The sequence below is a fragment of the Aulostomus chinensis genome, chromosome 13 (genome assembly GCF_037954235.1).
Source record: "Aulostomus chinensis isolate RoL2024-O1b breed Wild chromosome 13, RoL_Achi_v1.0, whole genome shotgun sequence".
Classification (NCBI taxonomy): Eukaryota; Metazoa; Chordata; class Actinopteri; order Syngnathiformes; family Aulostomidae; genus Aulostomus; species Aulostomus chinensis.
Window position 1 is genome coordinate 13,887,338 of NC_141332.1, and position 20,006 is coordinate 13,907,343.

The 20,006-nt window shown below is 40.5% G+C and overlaps 1 protein-coding gene across 1 annotated transcript; it reads left to right on the forward strand.

Annotated features, from left to right (window-relative positions):
- The first annotated feature begins 1,396 nt into the window (after positions 1-1,396).
- gfpt2 (glutamine-fructose-6-phosphate transaminase 2) lies at positions 1,397-19,661 on the forward strand. The gene is made up of 19 exons (XM_086222608.1): positions 1,397-1,565; positions 3,163-3,270; positions 3,876-3,980; positions 4,134-4,259; positions 6,619-6,677; positions 8,276-8,410; positions 9,263-9,324; positions 10,900-10,979; positions 13,433-13,547; positions 13,644-13,807; positions 14,662-14,757; positions 15,277-15,374; positions 15,518-15,638; positions 15,771-15,928; positions 16,330-16,444; positions 16,553-16,680; positions 16,772-16,939; positions 17,285-17,446; positions 18,430-19,661. The coding sequence occupies exons 1-19, from the start codon at positions 1,559-1,561 to the stop codon at positions 18,472-18,474; spliced, it is 2,052 nt and encodes a 683-aa protein (XP_086078734.1). The 5' UTR covers positions 1,397-1,558; the 3' UTR covers positions 18,475-19,661.
- The last annotated feature ends 345 nt before the right edge of the window (positions 19,662-20,006 follow it).

Genomic DNA, 20,006 nt, shown 5'->3' on the forward strand with positions numbered 1-20,006 from the left:
TAGATGCTGAATCATCCAGCACCTTCACGAGAACCCATCGTTCTAAATTTTAGAGAACCCACAGTTCTGGTGATTTCAAACAGAATTGATATAGAAGAAATCCCCACACGATCACAGGTGCTGTGTTTATGAGTGCGACCAGTTAATTAAGTACTTACACAACTGTTCTTGCATAAGAGCATTTTGACCTCTTCTCATAAATCAGTGCACTGTTCCCTTCCTGAACTCACCCTTGGGGAAATCTACTGCGTGTCATGTTGTATTCAGTTATTAGAAATAGGAGGTTCTATCATATTATTATGTCAACTAACTTTTTTTTTTCCTGAATTGATTAATTCTATAAAGTCCTTTTCACTTCAGCCATTAATAATATTTATTAAGGCCCAGGTCAGTTTTGGTGGGCTAGGACACTGGTGGGGTGCTCTCACTGGTTGGATTGGCTTAAACACTACCGTTTGTGGTGATTAATTATCTTTTGTTTAGATGATTTATCTTTAATATTTGTAAAAAGAATCCCAACGTGTGAGATAAGGAGTTGGCCTTGAAATGCCGAAATCTAATGCTATTAAGTTGCCTTGAAATTTCGAGTTTGTCCTTCAGGTTGTCATTTTGTCATGAAAGTGAGATCCAGGAAGCGGCAGAAAGAAGGACGACTTGTGGCAGAGTATGTAGCTACACTGGTTTTGCATCAGTAGAGACAATGACTATCATTTATGATGCTCCACTTTGCTGTGGTACAGCAGGACTTTTCAGCCCTCAGTTTATTCTCTCAGGCACGATTTTAACTCGAAGTCTGAGGCAATGCAGTCAACGGCAATACATTTAAAAAAAAATCATCTTTTCATGATAGTGCTCTGATATTCCACCTCCAACCTCAGAATCCTCCACTCCTGAGGATGTAAATGAAAATATTAGTGTAGACAGCAGATGTTTGGTGCAGTTTGGTTAAAGACAACCAAAAAAAAAGTACTGAGTCAGACAGTGGTTCTTTTACATAAATTATGCAAAGTATCACATTATGTGCAATATTGTGTTGTATTGCACCGTATATCTTTATATAACGATATGTTATCGTGATCCATGTATTGTGCATGTGTTTATAATGAAGCTAAATAACACAGTCCTACTCCTCTTCAAGATGCCTGCTGGAGGACTTCAGGCTCTGATTTATTCCAAATATGTGACGAAAAAGGTCGTACAGACAAAGAAGTAAAAAGAAACCACCTTTTTGCGATGAATGACAAAAGGTAATAGTTGCGTATATTCGCCGCAGTTTTCTATACAAACTCTTCAATGCCGCTGACGTCACTCAGCGTCTTGACAAATAAAGGAAAGTGTAGATGAAGTGGTGAACACCTGGGAGGCAGCGGGGCCGGGGGATGTGTCCAGAGAGGTGGGGCTGTTGTCTCTCCGGGAAACACCATAAAAATGTTTAGTGCAAGTGTGCAGTCGCTCTGGATTTAACACGGGACGCGCACAAGCATCAGTCCGACGCACCGGGAAGTACAGTTCGATCACTTTTTGACAAGTACCCGGTAACGACAGCAACGGCTGAGCCATGTGCGGTACGTAAGATTTGTTTGCCGATGTTTTGTTTCTGTTTGTTTTTGTTTGGTTTTGTTTTTACTACATTTCTGTGGGTTTCATTACGCACTCAGCTGCGTGACGAGCTCCCGCAGCGCGGGGCAGCCAGCAGCGATAGAGAGAAATCTGAGAGGTTCTTATCTCTGTAACGCTTTATTTTCATGTCATTCTCTTAATATTGACACAGTTTTAGCGGGCGAACCGCTGCTAATTATGGTTTTCTGAACGGTGTGGATTTCCGTAAAGTTATCGCACAACTGCTACGTGTCAGTGTTTTTTTTTCCGTACCCGGCAGAAAGTTACGCGACACGTTTGAGGAGAGATGCAGAAAGAGAGAGGGCGGGGGGGGGGGGTGTAGACCTCCTGTTTTTAAGTGACATTTACTAAACTCAACACACAGCTACGTTCATGTGGCACCGTTTGACAGCTCGTGTTAGCCTCTCGTACCCGGACGAACGTCGTTCTGTAATAGTCGGATTGTGACTCTGTTGCTCGTTACCGCAGCCTGCCTACCTGGCCGCCCCAACACTGCGCGCTATGTGCGCCCGTCAATGGCCAGCTGTGTGCCTGCTGGAGACTCTGAAGCCCGGAACATTCCTGTTTACACACACACACACACACACACACACACACACACACACACACACACACACACACACACACACACACACACACACACACTGGCCTTAGCACAATTCGCGTTCTTTAGTGTAGAACTTTTACTTTAAATCTTTAATGACTGGTGTAATTAACGTCCATTGCTGCAGTTGTGTGTTCTTTTCTTGGGTACATTAAGAGACATTTGTAGAGGATTAAAAGTGTAAAGCTTAAAAGATGATCTGGCTAACCTTTAGTGCTAAAGAGGTCATGTCAAATTTATTGATAAAGCACATTTCATCTGACAAGCATCGACTTACTTGTGAAACGTTCTTATACACAAGTTTATTCTTAAACATAATTCAAACCCTTTTAACCTTTTTCAAAAAAAATTAGGTTCATATTGTAGTCTCGCAGGTATGTAGAAAAGCCCGATGGCTGTTTGCTACTCCTTGTTCCTGATGTCTATCATGTAAATTGCGTATCAAAGTCTTTGCAAGTCTGAGTGATCGACAGGTTCAAGATGTACACCACAGATGTCAGGAACAAGGAGTTTAAACACCATCAGGCTTTGCTTTATTGCTGTAAGACTAAATTAAGGGCAAAAAAAAAACATTTAGTAATGAATTTTTGCATAAAAAACATTTCATGAACAAGGCTCAGTTTGCTTAAGAAATGGTCTGGGAGGAGAACATAGGATGAGAACATGTTCTTGTTCTTAATATGGAGTGACAGTGAGGTTTTACCTTAGCCACACTTTAACTAAAATAGATGGTTTAGACTGCTTTTAAAAGACAGTACTGTTGCAGACCTGAGTTTTTGAGTTCTGTACTTCATACGCTCAGAAGTCATTGGTATAGATATTAATGTCATTGAATAGCCGTATTGGCCACTGTCTATTCAAATATATAAATAGCTGTATCTTCATCTGGTAATACTTCAATATCAGTCTTGATAACTCTGGCTCTCCCTCTCTGAAAGGCATTTTTGCCTACCTGAATTATCAAGTGCCTCGCACCAGAAAGGAGATATTTGAGACGCTAGTCAAGGGCCTGCAGAGGCTGGAGTACAGAGGCTACGATTCAGCAGGTAAGGCTCCGCTTCACCCACTTTCACCACTTTCAACACGTACACATATTCACGGATACACACACATGCACACACACGCTGCACAGAAGCATATTCCTTGGCAGCAGCTGTATGTCACTTCCTTGGAGAACATTTGACCACATGATTTTCAAGGAGTTTTCAATTTTTTTTAATAACCCCTGAAACATACAGATATGTAATTCATGGTTAAAAGCTGCACTTGCCATCAGTGTAGTGTTTCCTGTAGCAAAAATGGATGACATTCAGTTTATTTGATGATACAGGGGATGGTGGTAGTACCGCAGTCATGAACAGTATGGAATGTGATGTGACTGCTATTACAGGTGACACTTACTTTTCAGCTACCTGACATAGGGAGACATACCCTACATGCACACGGTAGAAACCAAAATCTCTCACCGAACCTTATGCTGTAGGCAATTTGATAGAGAACATTCTGGATATTATTGCATTCACCCATACACGTGTGCATAATATGTACACACCCATGTATGTATTTGTTCATCCTGTTTGAGCAGGATGCAGCCACGTATCTAAGAGGTCCTTTGCAGGCTGTGAAACTTGTCCCTCCTGATTGGTTGCAGGTATTGCTGTGGACGGCCCGAACAAGAGTACCGACATCGATGGCAACACTATCTGTTTGATAAAGAAGAAGGGGAAGGTCAAGGCTTTGGATGAGGAGCTGTACAGTAGGTTCCATTCCACAGCTGATTCTTTGTTATCTGAGCAGGTTATTGTATTGTCCCCATCGTGTTTGGTTCAAAATATATTGAAAAGAATAATTCCCCGCCAGTGGATGTCTTTTTCTTCATTTTTAATTTGCGTTTTTTTTTTTTGTTCAGAGAAAGACTCGTTGGACCTGGACGAGAAGTTTTGCACACATTTTGGTCTTGCACACACCCGTTGGGCCACACACGGCGAACCGAGCGCTCTAAACAGCCACCCTCATCGCTCCGGCAAGGATAACGGTACTTTCATACCCCATTTAGAATGAATGCATCCTGATAAACCTTATCAATGGTCATAGTGGCTTCAGTTCAACATTAGAGGATCATGTTTATTGTCGTTTGGTTGTCAGCCTACAATAACAACACATGCTTTAAAGGAGAAGGTTAATATTAGCCTGTAAAGTATGTGCTCGACACACCTTACACACCTCCTGTTGTAATAAGATAGAAACCCAACCCCTCGCTATTAGTGTTCATAGGTGTGTCAGTCATATAACTTGTCTTTATATAAATAATCAGTCAGTTCAAATCACCATCAAACAAATCAGTCACAAGTTACTTTTGTGTGTATTAGTTTAGATCATTTTGGTTTATTATTACTTGTTCATTATTTATTCCATGTCATCAAGGAAAATGTGTGTATTGTGTTATCATAGTTAAGGCTAAACGCGCGACTTTTTACATGGCCATTAACTGCTGCTGCTGCTGCTGAGTGACCTTCTTTTGATATCATAGTGCAGCACCGTTAAGATCGCCAGGTGTAGCTGATGTTACAGTGGAGTGTTAATCTCTTTGATGAAAACTAGACTACGATGGTTTGACTACCCAGTTTCAGATTTCAGCAACAAAAACAAGACTTAAATAATAGGGTCTTTGCCTGAAGTACCTTCTGGCTCAGGTTCTAATAATAATCAAATTGAGCAAAATGACTCTAACATGTAAGTGTTGATTTTTTGTCAACATACTGTGAGAAATTAAAAATCTGCTGTCCAGCACAGCGCATTAGGACATAAGACAGACTTAAAACTCAGATTGGTGTTCCTGATACTGTTTTAAACTGGTTTAAATCTTATCTCACTGAAATTTTATTTGTAACCATGGGGAGGAATTTTTATTAGGCAGCTATAAAAAGGATTGTGGTGTTCCTCATGGTTTAATTTTAGACCCCCCACTCTTTAATCTCTACATGCTGCCACTCAGAAACATTACCAAGAAGCATGGTGTTGACTTCCACAGTTGATTCCCTTTTTAACTGTATTTTAGAAACCCAGTCACGGATCAGAGTGCTACCATTTTTCTCTTGAGCTAACAAAAAGACACTTACGCATGCTGTCAACTGCAGAATCGACTGCTGTAATGCTCTACTTTCTGGTCTTCCAATGAAAAGTATTTGCACTTGCAGTAATTGCAATTATTGCTAAACTCAGTTGAATATGTAATGTACTGAAGCATACCAGAAAGAGAGCAAAGCCATTTCGAAATCTCAACTATGGCTTTCTGTCTAATTCAGATTTAATTTTAAAGATCCTTTCATTGGTTTTTAAAGCTCTTAATGGTCTTAGTCTTATTTATCAGATTGGCTTTTGTAAAATGAACCCTCTAGAACCCCAAGGTCCTTTAGTGGTGGACTTTCAATAATCCCAAAAGTTAGAACAAAAACTCACGGTGAGGCCTCCCTTTATTACTGTGGTCCACGTTTTGTAGAACAGCCTGCCTGAAGACCGGCGGGCAACAGAGTGCAGAGGTTTTCAGAAGCAACTCATGACCAACCTCTTTAGTCTGACTTTTAACTGAATTTGATGCACTTATTTATCTAAATTTCAGTCTGTTTTACTAATTGGTGTATCACTTTTTGATTGTTATTTATTGTCCCATTTTATCACAATATAATAGTGTTACTTGTAATGTTTTTATTAATAACTTATTTTATGATCTTATCCTTTTAAATCCTTTTACCTATCATGTACTGTTTTTTTATTGATTGATTGATTTTATCCTTTATTTTTAGGTTTCTAGGTTTCTAAGTTAAGGTTCAGTGACTAGTCTTAGGTCACTGTTTTATTTATTAAAAATTGACTGCTTTTGATGTGTGTGTTTGTGTGTGGGGGTTATTATTGTATGAAACAGTTTTACGGAAAGTGCTATACAGACAAAGTCTGGTTGATCAAGGTTCATCACCAAGACATTGAGGTCAATAGACTTAAACTGAACTGTCGTAAGTTTTCATCGACTAAAATAGTTCAAATGTTAATAGAGTTTTCATTGATTAAAAAAGAAAACATCATCAGTTTTCATTAATCAAACCAGACTAAAATTTCAAGATTTCTTTGACTTGGACTAAATTTTTTTTACTATCAGTTATTTAAAAGGACTTAATAAAAAACAGATGAGGATGACTAACTGTGATGTGAAGGAATTTTTGGGCTGCACTGACTAAGATTACATTTCAAATCGCTGCCAAAAAGAACACTATGAATGTGCCTGTGACAAATTGTGACAGTAGAAAAATGACGATGACTCTAGGTACAACTTGGCTTAGACTACTTCTTGACCTTTGGCCTCTTAATCTAATCTTTTCACTCTCTACAACTTTTTGCAGAGTTTGTTGTCGTCCACAATGGGATCATCACCAACTACAAGGAACTGAAGAAGTACCTGGTAAGTCTTAACATGAGGGGATGACTTTCAGTGTTGTTGAGTGTCTTTCTGGACCAGCGCCTCAGGTCCAAGGTCCAGTTACAGGCTTCCATTTCACCCAAGCAACCATCTAAGCCATTAGCGCAAGAACAACACAGACATACGGTATGTAGTATGGTACTACCAGTGGTATTTGGTTTATTTCTGCTTTTAACCGGGGATTAAAAGAGAATACTTATATTACTGAAATATTACTTAACTATAAGTAGAACTTAAAGTGCATAAGAATAGTAAAAGGTTTATTTTCAAGGTTGTATTTATATCAAAAACTGCTGAGTTGCTTTTCCACTTTGAATGTTTAACTGCATCATTCCAAGTAGAAAATAGCACAAGTAGAAAAAGCAGATTTCTCTAATAAACGGTCAAATGTATCAATGGATCAAACTAATGTTATACCTTTTATTTTGTTTGTTTAAAGCGTACCTACATTTTTTTTGCGCACACATAAATTGTTATAATAATCAGCGCTCGCCATCCGTCTATCCCGTTTTGTTTTCATTCGGGTTAACAGTCACCTCTCCAAACCTCTGTCTGCTGCAGTGTTTATTTCGTCCATATTTCATGGTTTTCAGTTTCCCATTTGCAATTGGTTGGCAGCCATATTGACTACAAAAAAGCAGCTCCATTGTAAGTAGGCTGGAACCGGATGAATCTCCTAGCTCATGTTGTATTTGCTTTGGCAGATGCAGCTTGGCCTGGTGCTGTCCGCCTATAATTATCGACTCACTCATGAGCAAATTATTCTTTTCAAACTTACACCCTTGCTATCATACCATTCAACTTAAACAGGAGGATAAATACTTTCTCAGGGCATTTCAAAGTATTCACTTCTTAACTGAAATCCATCCACTACATTTTTTTATGTTCAATTTGGAGAGTCTGGAAGTGTGGAAGTTTAAAGCAAGAGGAAATTGTGACACCGCAACACAGGTTTCTCCGAATGTCAATAACAATCTCAAACAGTATTTTCATGTCTAAATTGAAGCTGAATGTACTTTTACTTAATATACTTTAATACATTTGTGAAGCCCAGTCCCACAATGTTGAATTTAGCCAAAAAAAAGAAGCATAGAACGCTATACTTTCATCCAACTACAGATGTTCAGTATTTCGTCCAAGTCTGGATACTACTGATGAAGTCAATGATAATGACAGACTGGTTCAGAACACATACCAGTGAACCCCACTTAACAAACCAGTGCTTTAATCAGATATGATAAAAGAAATATAACAAGAGTGATAAGAGTGATTTAAAACTAGTTACTGATGTCCTCAGGAGTGTGTCCTCACCCACAAGCCAAACAACAGAAATAAAAACATAATAGGGTCTTCGCCAGGGACTGGCTCAGGCCCTAATTATTTGCTCAGATACCTGGAACATTGTGTAACTTAACATTTGAGGTGGCGTCTCATAAAATGCAGAAGTCCTTTCTAACTGTCATTTATAAAATGTTATAAATGTTTTAAAAAGGCATTAGAAACACAATACAAAAATCATATCCCAAGTGTTTTTATGTAGATACATGTTGTTGTTATTTACCTCCTTATCTCCTCCTCAGATCACCAAAGGGTATACGTTTGAGTCAGAGACGGACACAGAGGTGATCCCCAAACTCATCAAATACGTCTACGACAACCGAGAGAATGACAGCGTTTCCTTCTCCACGCTGGTCGAGACGGTCATTCAGCAGCTGGTGAGCGGCTCACGCGTCATCATCACCATTTCAGCTCTGTCAGCTTTGTTTTGTTGTTGGTTGTTGATAGGCGGAGACTTTTTTATATCCAGGTTTGGTTTCTAACAATGACATTATCTTGGAGCTATGTTTCACAATATTAGTTATGGTTCAGTCTCTCACACACACACCCACACACACACACACACACACACACACAGACGCACGCACGCACGCATTTAGTGTAAAGTGTGTGAAACTGTTAAAATTTCCTGTCCATTAAAACACAGTACAGCATCACATAACAGTCTCCATGGCAACCACTGTAACAGCATGATGAGTGACATCACTGTTTGCAGGAACTGATTTTTCAGGGGGAGATGGGGCGAGGTTTTCCACTGTGTGACGTTCCTCTGCCAGACTTTCACACTTTTGGGTCTTTGCTGAAGAACTAGCAGATATTTGGAGTAATGCACACCAGACAGTTAAACCTACTTGTAGTGTAATAGCCATGACATGTTTAACCACTATCCCCCCCCCCCCCCCCCACACACACACACACACATGCACATAGCTCTGCCTCTAACCACATTGGGCAGCATTGCAGTCACTGCTTTCGAAACACAGCTGATGTTACACAATAGAAGTTTTATTTCTTTTAACCCCCCTCCTCTAATAACCCACTCCCTCCCGTCATCCAGCCGCACCCCACCCACGACTACCAAATCCCACAGGAGCAGAAAAAAACATTTGTTTGTGTCCGGATTTCGTGAAACAGCTCAGTGAACTGTTTTCCAAGGAATACATTTGAATTTAATATTTTAGATTTCAACTTGTTTTCTTAACTGGGTCTTTCACCTCCATCTCTGTCAGGAGGGGGCCTTCGCTCTGGTGTTCAAGAGTCGTCATTTCCCTGGAGAGGCCGTTTGCACCAGGTTAGTACACAGGCACATGAGCACACGCATGCGCGCGCGCACACACACACACACACACACACATACACACACACACACACACACACACACACACACACACTATGAAGTTTCACCTCACATTATGGTCCATATCTGTTCAGAGATCCAGACTCATTGGAGATGAGTCAGTCCGGTTATAACAGCTCTAAGCAATCGTAAATTTCTTTTGCCCCCGTTGATTCACTGAATGTTGCTAAGTTTTGCAAACATACAATACATACGAGATGTTATGACTCTGCACTTTCATGTGTGAATTCCCGTCAGAGTGCATGTGTCATTTCTGTCTTTGCCTTAAGACCCAGAATCTAGCTTCCCCCTGCTCCACCCCACCCCTCCCCTCCCTCTCTCTCCCTCTTTCTCTCTCTTGCTCTGCGGGGCCTCTGGGCTGCTGGTCCTCCTCCTGCTTCTCTGTGACTCATTAACGAAGAGAGTTTCCTGTTTCAGCTCTGGGAAATGCCCCTGCCAGCAAGACCCCTGGTTAATCACTCCCCATCATTTTATCTTATTTTTATACCTTACCTGGTTTAGTGATGCGTCATGGATCAGGGCAAGAGAGATTGCCGGAGCAACAGAGTGAGAAGATTAGAGGAAGATTAGGGAGGGGGGTAAAGAAAGGGGGAAAGATAGGAACAGTAAACCTATGGTCTATACAACCACTGTTGTTGTGGCTGCCTTTTTCCAACAAAAATGAGCAGTTATTCTGTTTTAGTAGATTCCTGACAGAAATTGTACGTGCCAATTATCTGAGATACGAAGCACCACTCGCTGAACAATTTCTGGCAAAAATTGGACTTCTATTGTCCTTCCAGTGTCTCTTACTTACTCTTCATTTCCTTTCATCCCTTTGCTTCCCCCCTTTTTTTCTCCTTGGCTTTCCCTTCTCTCCCTCCAGGAAAATATCGTATTGGATAGCGACCACATGTTTCTGTTTGCAAGCCTCACTTTTCACGCCCCACACCCCTTAAAACAACCAACGGGTCTTGCGTCAGTGTAGCCGAGCCCCAGTGGAAGCTTCACCAGAGTGAAAAAAAAATGGATCTAGCCCGACAAATGGGAGGGGCAGGAGAGAAGGAGAGGACGTTTCTCAAGAGTTTACTCTCATAATAACTTGCATGCCATGAAGAGGTTTCTGTTTGCTCTGTTGAAGCTAGCATCACCTGTTAGATCACATGCACCTTTGCTGCATCTACAGCCAATCAGAGATGGTCGTATGAAATCAGTAGCCAATGAGGAAGCAGAGAGATGTAATCCAGGAGCTATGAGGGATGAAGTCAAATATCGGATTGGTCTGACACTTTCAAATTAGAGTGAGGAACTCTTGTGTGAAGTAAAAAGGAGTTGGAGGTGGCACAGGGAAGAGAGGAATTCATCGATGGAGGAAAGGGGAGGAGAGGCCCTCGCGAGTGCCAGGGAACATCTGTTTTGTTTGGGATAACACAGTGGGATAGAAATTTCATCATTCAGAACTAAAGAGTCAGTATTTGTGTGTAGTATAAAGCATAATCCTCTAATCTCCCCTTCTGAACCCCCTTGCAGGAGAGGAAGTCCACTGCTCATTGGTGTGCGAAGTGAGCATGAGCTGTCGACGGAGCACATCCCTGTCCAGTACAACACTGGTGAGAGCTCTTCCTCTCCTCATCGTCCACTTACCTCAAACAATACCCTAAATCTACCTACACTCACTGTCACACACACACGTATACACATTAAAGATTTCTATTAGTATGTTAAATTTGACAACACACACGATTATCTTTGATAATGTTTGGATTCTGTTTTTGAACTAGAAAATAGAGAACAAATAAGGCACGAAGGGGAATTTTTGGCCCCTGGCACTTTTGTACTTGGGCCCTAATTAAAGCAGTGATGAGCGGACCTTTGCACCCCCTGGAGTGTGAAGTTTTACTCAGAGGGAGAGGTGATGAAACCTGACAATATTTGGTTTTTGCATGAAGGGACAGAATAATGCATGCACTGGGTTGTGCTAGAGAATGCGCATATCTGAGACAACACAGTAGGATGTGGACATAAATCAAAACGTTTGTTACATCAGACCAACTTCCCACAACCACTAGATGGCACCTTGTCGCTGTTACACTGAAAACTCACAGTCTTCACAGTAACACATCACCAAGTTCTTCAGGTGGCTCTGATTAGATTTGCAGTGGATCTGCTCAGCCTTCAAGGATCAAAGTATATAAAAAACAACAACATATTATTCCTGTTGCCAGCAGGTGGCGCTGGGACTAATAGGGTTGTGGTTCCCTCCACTGAGGCCACCGACATACAAAAATTAGATATGGAGATTCATAACTCAGTGCTTTCTAAAATGCTGGGTTTGTTTCTCTGTTTTTGGCAAAGTTCAATTCTAAATGAGGAAGTATATATAAAAGTATTAAGAAAAATAATCAAATGTATCGTCTTTCAACTCCAAACACATCCATTCATTCCAGCCATGGACATACTGAAAAATTTTGATAAAATTTTTGCACGTAGCATTATTCTAAGGAGTCAAATCAAACCCACAGTATTTTACAGTCATGATGGGAATGTCCCTGGAGTGCAATCATGAGACTCATTGGTTTGCTAAGCTACAGTGTATGAGGCTCTTGCATCACAGCCAACACTTGTTAGTGGGATCATTTAAAAGTGTGTAATTCAACAGGATACACAGAAAATTAAGAGTATTCACTGCGCACAGAGACGCCATTCATCCACGCAACGAAAGACTTTTAGTAAGCAAGTTTGCTATAAAGAAATGTGTTTCTCTGCTCTTATGTTGCTTGTCTCAGTTGTGCTGTCAGAAAATTGATTCTCTTAGCCAACTGGGGGACGTTTTGTTGCTCTGTTATTTTATTGCGCAGTCATTCTGACAAGAACTTTCCTAGAAAGCTATTTTCCTGAAGAGTTTCCAGGTTTCCCTGTGTGTGTAGCTTTAAAGTGAAGTGAACCCCGGGGAATTCATTCACACGCTTCCTGCTAAGAATTTGGTTTCAGCCCCGGTGTCTCAGCAAATATTAGAGGCGGTGTTTGAGTGATATTTCAAAATACGCGTTTTGATGAGAACATCTCTCTCGCTCCCGGAGGCATCGACTACCTTTTCCTCGCTGCTGCTGTGTCTCTACCGTGTATATGACTGTGTCTTTGTGGCTCAATCAGTTTACTGATAATTTATGACTCTTAATGGCTCAAGTGACGAGCGTCCAAAGTTCAAGGCAGAGTTAGGTGGTTTTGGCTCGGAAGAGAAGACGACGGGGTGTGCCGCTTTAAGAGCTGAAAATAAAAAAAACCTTCTTTCATTGCCTTTGCACTCTTTAAAAATTCTATGAGATTATAATTATCCTCATACCTGGTGAAGTTGTGTGGTGGCTAGTATTGTTAGCACTTGCTTACTTGAGTCAGTTTTTTGCAGCTTATTAAATCATCAAATAAGACAGCGTGAACTCTTTGTCTTAACAGTCCAAACTAACAGCTGCCTCAAACAAATCTCACTGTAAAGAATGTAAAGAACAAATCACGTCCAATTACTTCTGTCTCATTTGGCATTTAAAGCGAAGCTTAAAGAAAAGATGGTATTTTGCCTTTAAGGTACTCACAAATAAATGAATTGAGCTCACTAAGATCTTTCCCTGCATCACAGAAAGAGCCAGCCACATGTATTTAGCAGAAAGACAGCATATCTTCTCAAAAACATCTGTTTAGAAACCTTAAGCACATTATCCTTCACAATTCATTTCTTCTTCATCTAACTGAATACTCAGTAATTAACAAAAACTGATTCGGGCTAAAGACAAACAAATTATAACATTTTTGGTTTAGCGCTAATGCAAAGGAGCTTAAGGCTCTTCTTTTTGAATGGTGATGTTACTTTCAGCTAATCTCGATGTTTGCTCGTATCAGCACAGAATAAGATTAACGCAACACGTCAAACCTGTTCCCACAGCAGTTATTCTTCTACATCTGGAAGTTCAGAGGAAGGATTCATGCCACGGGCACATCTTGATTGTTTTAGTGCCTCAAACACATTGAGCGACCTCTGACCCGTGACCTCTGATTTTTGACCCTTCAGCTCTCTTCAAGGAGGATGTCCAGGAGAAGAACAGCCATAACCGTTCAGACTGCTCCAGTGAAATAACTGTGGGGAATGGCAGGGCTGTGGAGTATTACTTTGCCTCTGACGCCAGGTGAGACCCCGGCTGTCTGTCATCCTACATTTTCTTCCCGTCATTGATTCCTACCTCGAAAATAACAAATGTATCTTGGTTTTCTTTGACTCGTAGTGCCATCATTGAACACACCAACAAAGTGCTGTACCTGGAGGATGACGACATTGCCGTGGTCACCAGAGGGAATCTCTCCATCCACAGGATAAACCGGCAGGCCGGTGAGGATCCAGTGAGGGCGATCCAGACCCTACAAATGGAGCTGCAACAGATCATGAAAGGTCAGACGATGGTTTAGTGAAGCTCACGGGGACGATTTAAACACATTAAACACAAAAGATCCAAGGTTACGATTACAGTATAAGCACAGAGCCTTCAACCTATCTTGATAATAAAGTTATACTTGCTCGCCCTCTGCTGGCTGAATATTTTGAAACTCAAAGCAGCTGTTCAGCACTCCCTCCATGAATGAGGGGCTTTCCCGCCTCTCATGGCTGACAGCACTTGGACACGTACACACTTTGGTTATGTATTGACACGTTGAACCTATATTTACATACAGTGTTAGAATGTGAGTGGCAAAATGTGCGAGGATATTTAAAACAACCAAGACATAACTTGTGTTGTAGATTGAGGCACCATTACCCATCGACAGTTAGGCCACAGAGTGGAATTCAAACTGGCGAACTCGGGTGTTTTACTTCCTCTGATTCAAATAAGCCTAATTATCAGTGTACTTTTTAATTCTCCCTCTTTCATTTTCTCTTTATGCGCAGTTAAATAAGTAATTCACTAGAGAGCGTGTCTGTATTTTAATGTTGTTTCTGCAGTCAAATAGATACTTGTCAAATTCAGAGACAATAAACGAAAGAAAGAATGAAGCAAACATCACTATCCTCCAGTATCTATTCCCTCAATGTGTGGTGCATTTTTGTAGATATGCCGCTCAAAGTCTTAGTTGATGTTATTTTATTCATATATTGTCAGTAGTTTCAGTCTCTTCATACTTGTAGCTTACGTTCGTCACCAATGTGATTGAGAGATGTGGAACATATATACGTGAATAAATACTGCTAACTGGAGGTTTAGACCTGCGTCATGATCCAGAGTGCTTAATCTTCTCGTCCCTTTGCAGGGAACTTTCATTCCTACATGCAGAAGGAAATCTTTGAGCAGCCCGAGTCGGTGGTCAACACAATGAGAGGCCGGATTTGTTTAGACTCCAACGCAGGTAACCAGGGGCCTTCAAACTGACCATCAGAGTTATTAATTGTTATTCTTAGAATAATTTAAATAAATGACGGTCACAGTGTTTGTCTAGGCACATTGACTTCCTGTATCCTCATTGGGCTCAGACGTTTATTATTGTGTTTAAATCCATTTAACAAAGTTAATCCTGCTTCCAAAAATAAAGAGCTCTCTTGCTCATTATCATTTGCCACACAGTTCACCTTCTCATTTTTCATGCACCTCATAGCGTAATTAGATGCTAATTGTAACAGGCGGTACACGCTTTCATGGAAGCATCCGTGTTACCTATATTTCTCCTCTCATCCATTCAGGTTTCTCTTTTGATTTTCCAGTTCTACATGTACAAAAGTGTATACAGAATGATTTTAGATAAAACTTAATAAACTTGTATCATGTATTACTCCAAGACATTATGTGTAAGACAATAACTTAATTGAAATTGCACTTAATAGCGACTGTCATGTAATGGAAAGTTACATTTTCTTTTCTCTCCCCTTAGTGGTACTCGGAGGGTTGAAGGACCACCTGAAAGAAATCAAACGCTGCAGACGGCTAATTATGATTGGCTGTGGCACCAGTTTCCATGCTGCAGTGGCGGTGAGCACAGCGGTCAAAACGTATTGTGAAAGATTTCGTGATCAGTGCGAGTTTGAGTTATCTTACGAGATATTTCCGTTTGAATCGAGAGACTAAATGTTGATGATTGAAGAAGCTGCTACATTTGTTTGAATCATTTTCAGACCAGACAGATCCTGGAGGAGCTGACAGAGCTGCCCGTCATGGTGGAGCTGGCCAGCGACTTCCTGGACCGCAACACGCCTGTTTTCAGAGACGACGTTGCCTTCTTCATCAGCCAGTCAGGTGACAACAACGCACCTCGACATTCCGACACTCCCTAAGTGCTCATGTTCTCTGTCTCCTCAGGTTTAATTTTCTGAACGTGCTTTGATTCGGCATCATTATCAAACCTTTACACTCCCTGTTGTCCCTCAGGAGAGACTGCAGACACCTTGATGGCTCTGCGCTACTGTAAGGGCCGAGGCGCTCTGACAGTGGGAATCACCAACACGGTCGGCAGCTCCATTTGTAGGGAAACAGACTGTGGAGTCCATGTCAACGCAGGGCCTGAGATTGGAGTGGCTAGCACCAAGGTAGAATATCTGCAACGTTCAGATGAAAATGACTCCCTTGCACAGTGGTCACACTTAAAGCTATAGTGAGTAACTTTTATTTGTCAGCATAGATAGAAGTTGTACTTCCACTGGGAGAAACCCTCATGCCTATTTTTGTGATCAGAGAGACAAAATAATTTCCTATTTTTCAAAAAGTTTTGCAAACCTAACACCTTGCAAATTAGCTACCTATCTATCTTTTTTACTCGCCATTGTTTGTTTTTGTTTTATTTACTTGAACTCTTTTCAACACATTTACTTGACACTTTTTCCCCTGCCATAACATAGAGCTGTGCAACTGAGATATACAGGGCCAGGGTTCCTAGCACACTTCTCAGTGCATCTTGGGTAACTGAGTCTTTGTTTTTTCTGTGACCCAGGCATACACCAGTCAGTTTGTGGCCCTCATCATGTTTGGCTTGATGATGAGTGAGGACAGACTCTCCCTACAGCCGAGACGACTGGAGATCATCAACAGCCTCAGGGACCTACCTGGTCAGTGTTTTAACAAATCTTCAAAATTAGACGGACAGATTTTTATCAGTCTAGTAAGTACAGTCTCATAACTCACCTCCATATGACTGCTTGCTCTTCATGTATCAGAACTGATAAAAAAGGTGTTGTCCCTGGATGAGAAGATCAAGGCCATCGCCAATGAACTGTACCAGCAAAGGTCTCTGCTTGTTATGGGCCGAGGTTTCAACTATGCTACCTGCCTGGAGGGGGCACTGGTGAGTCCATAATCATAGCATTTTGACATGTAAGACTCATGATGTCATTATAATGACCTCAGCCAGCTTTACCCTCACTTTTCTTTTACAGAAAATCAAAGAGATCACCTACATGCACTCAGAGGGCATTCTGGCCGGTGAGCTGAAGCACGGACCACTGGCACTCATCGATCAAGACATGCCAGTCATCATGATCATCATGAAAGACGCGTGCTACACTAAGTGCCAGAATGCTCTGCAACAAGTCACTGCCCGATCGGTAGGTCATGGACAAACAACAGATCCACATACATTTGCATTCACATTCGCACAAACATCACATTCGAGCAGCGATGATGTCATACATTCTGCAGGCCTGTAAAGGTATAAAAAAAAAATCACTTACAAGATTTAACACGCGTAGTCAGAAGCTGTATGCCGGTGATTTGCACAGATGATCGTGTAAGGAAAAGTGCAGGGTAAATCAATTATATAAGAGCTACAGTAATCTCACACACACACACACACACACACACACACACACACACACACACACACACACACACACACACAGATGCACAGATACAGACACACTCAACACAGCATCCATTCCTCTCCCTTTCAGGGTCGGCCCATTATCCTGTGTTGCCAAGACGACCCTGATGTGACCAGGAATGCATACCAGACCATCGAACTGCCACATACCGTCGACTGTCTGCAGGGCATCCTCAGTGTCATCCCCTTGCAGCTCCTGTCATTCCACTTGGCTGTACTGAGAGGATATGATGTAAGTACACAATATACTATGTCCAAACAAGTATTTTTTTAAAGATGTGATTAGATTTTGATTTTATCCTCATACATTCAAATGAGATGTTTCAGACAGCGCTATGTCACATGAGTAAATATTGTGGATTCATAACAATATTTTTTTCCGTGTTCATGTCAACCAGTCCCAATATTAAGTCACTGTTTAACTCAAGTACGCTTTAGAACATCCTGCACACTGAGACGTTCACATTTGTGTGTGACTTTACTATTGCTGTGTACTAATGTGGGCAATATGTTCAGATACATGCAGCAGACCTATAATCCCCCCGATGTACCACTCTGAGTTGTAACCTACAGTTCGCATTTTTTATCCCTAAAATTCTTCATTTCCACTTTTCTTTACCCGCATGTAGCACAAATCAGATTTGCAACCTGAATGTGAAAACAGGGGGGAAAAAAAGCACATGGATTTTTTTTCTCCAGATTGGATTAAGAACTCGATCATATGTCGAAATAACCAGGATATGAATTGGAAATAGGAAGATCGCAGCATTTTGATGACAATAATACATGCACCACAGTTGGTTACCATGGTTATTGTGTGTCAGTAACATCATAGTTGAAAACGAGTGAACGAAAACTCATATTTTGTTTTTCTGTGTCATCTAACTGTCTTATACACATGCACATTCTTTCAAGGGTCAGTTAGTTAGGGAACTGTAGACTTTTCCTTAGTCTGAAAATGTGCACTTGTTTCAACACAAACACAATGTGTGCTCCTTCTTAATACATTGAAAGTTGTGTTAAGGCCTGCGTAAAAAAAACTCTTGCAGCATCACACACCAAATCTATATCATGACACTTTTTTTTTAGTGAGCTATTTTTACTTGCACCCTGATATCGATGTTCATGGTGCATCAAAAGATGAACAGTACCACCGCAGTCACTGATCACACCCGCAGGTTATTTGCTCTAAAAGAAATAAATTTTTCTTTGCAGGTTGACTGTCCCAGAAACTTGGCCAAGTCTGTGACCGTGGAATAAATCCAGATGACAAAACAAAGGAGAGCAGAGAGGAGGCTCATAGATTTACAGTGCAATTGAACGCTTTGTATGTGTGTCGGTGTGTGTGTAAGCTTACCTGTGTGTATGTATGCATGCAGGTGTGTGTTTGTGTGAATGCATAAGTGAGAGAGAGAGGGACAAATTAAAGGGGAAGGTCATAGGTACAATTATTATTTTTTGTTTGTTTTATAAGAGACAAATGTGAAGTCCAACCAATACACTGCTGAGGACGTGCCAGTGCCAGTGAGCCTTGCAGAACGATCTATGAAAGCAACATCCAAAGCAACATGCTGTGCCTTTTGCATATCTGAGATGAGCCAAAAATACACAGGAAAGCCTTAATCGAAATCATTTTATGGTGTTTTGAAGAGATTATAGTTGTGCAATATGTGGACCAAGTGTGCATTACGAATGTACCCAATCATGAGTACGGAGATTCTTGCTTTTCCTGTTTTATGAACTTCTTAAGTCCAATAGGGACGTTTCACTGATCCTATACTCAGTGTAATGGCAAATGTAGGAACTAAGTTTCATCCCAGATAGTCTCTGAGATATGAAAGTCTAATTTCATGTTTCATTGCAAATTGCAATGCAGTCTCTGTGCCTTGTGAGCCATTACCCAAGACTTAGCAAAGGCTACCAGAAGGAAATTCCTATCTGTCTCATAGTGACTTGATTTAATTCTCTATGTTCTGCTCCATTGTTATTGTTATTTTATTTTAATTTAAAATATACTGTATGTTTTTTTCTGTTTAACAGAAAACTTTCCAAAGTTATTTCATGATACATAATCAGACTTAATTCATACTACTTCATGCCTTAGTGTACATCATTCCTTTAGACTTATAGTTTATTTAAGGGTCACTCATGCTAAAATAATCATAGTAATTATAATAAAGTACTGTGGCTTTTGATAATACTTGTCATTTGTGAGATATTTTTATGGTTTTATAATAAAGATAATATTCTGTATTCATCTGATTTTTATTTTATAGGGGCTTAAGAGGGGTTTGATTTTTTTAATCAACAACTATGATTGTATTTTATACTGTATGTTGTGTAGATGCAAGCATGCATTGTCAATCAGTAACTGAATGAAGCATCCCACTCGAACTGTGCAGTTGTTTGCTTTATTTCTTCTTACCCGACAGTTTTTTGCCATTGTAAAAAAGTGAGAAAATGTGGGTTCTGTTTTCTGAAGATACGCTGAAATGTAGCCTGTGGTTCAACATCTCAGTGTGAGATAATAGTGAATCTATGATGTGTGTTCATTTAAGCACTGTGCTGTTTCAAGTTGGTTCTACTAAAAATACTGCAACATTTCAACAGCAAACAATGTTTACTTGGCAGAAAGCAATCAAGAAGCAAGTAAGGAAATAAATCCTCGTTTAAAAACCCCCTCTCCCAAAAAAAATCATGATCTTTGTCCTGATGAAGCGTTGGCAATTTATTTTTATTTTTTTAAATTTTGGAAAGGAGCTGCTTGCATTAAGCTCTAATATTTTGTTATT

What these genes read in the sequence shown, in the direction of transcription:
- gfpt2 (XM_086222608.1), top strand. An exon ending in CCCTGTCCAGTACAACACTG is followed by an intron (nt 10,980 to 13,432) that starts GTGAGAGCTCTT and finishes TTGACCCTTCAG; the next exon opens with CTCTCTTCAAGGAGGATGTC. An exon ending in CCTGCCTGGAGGGGGCACTG is followed by an intron (nt 16,681 to 16,771) that starts GTGAGTCCATAA and finishes TTTCTTTTACAG; the next exon opens with AAAATCAAAGAGATCACCTA.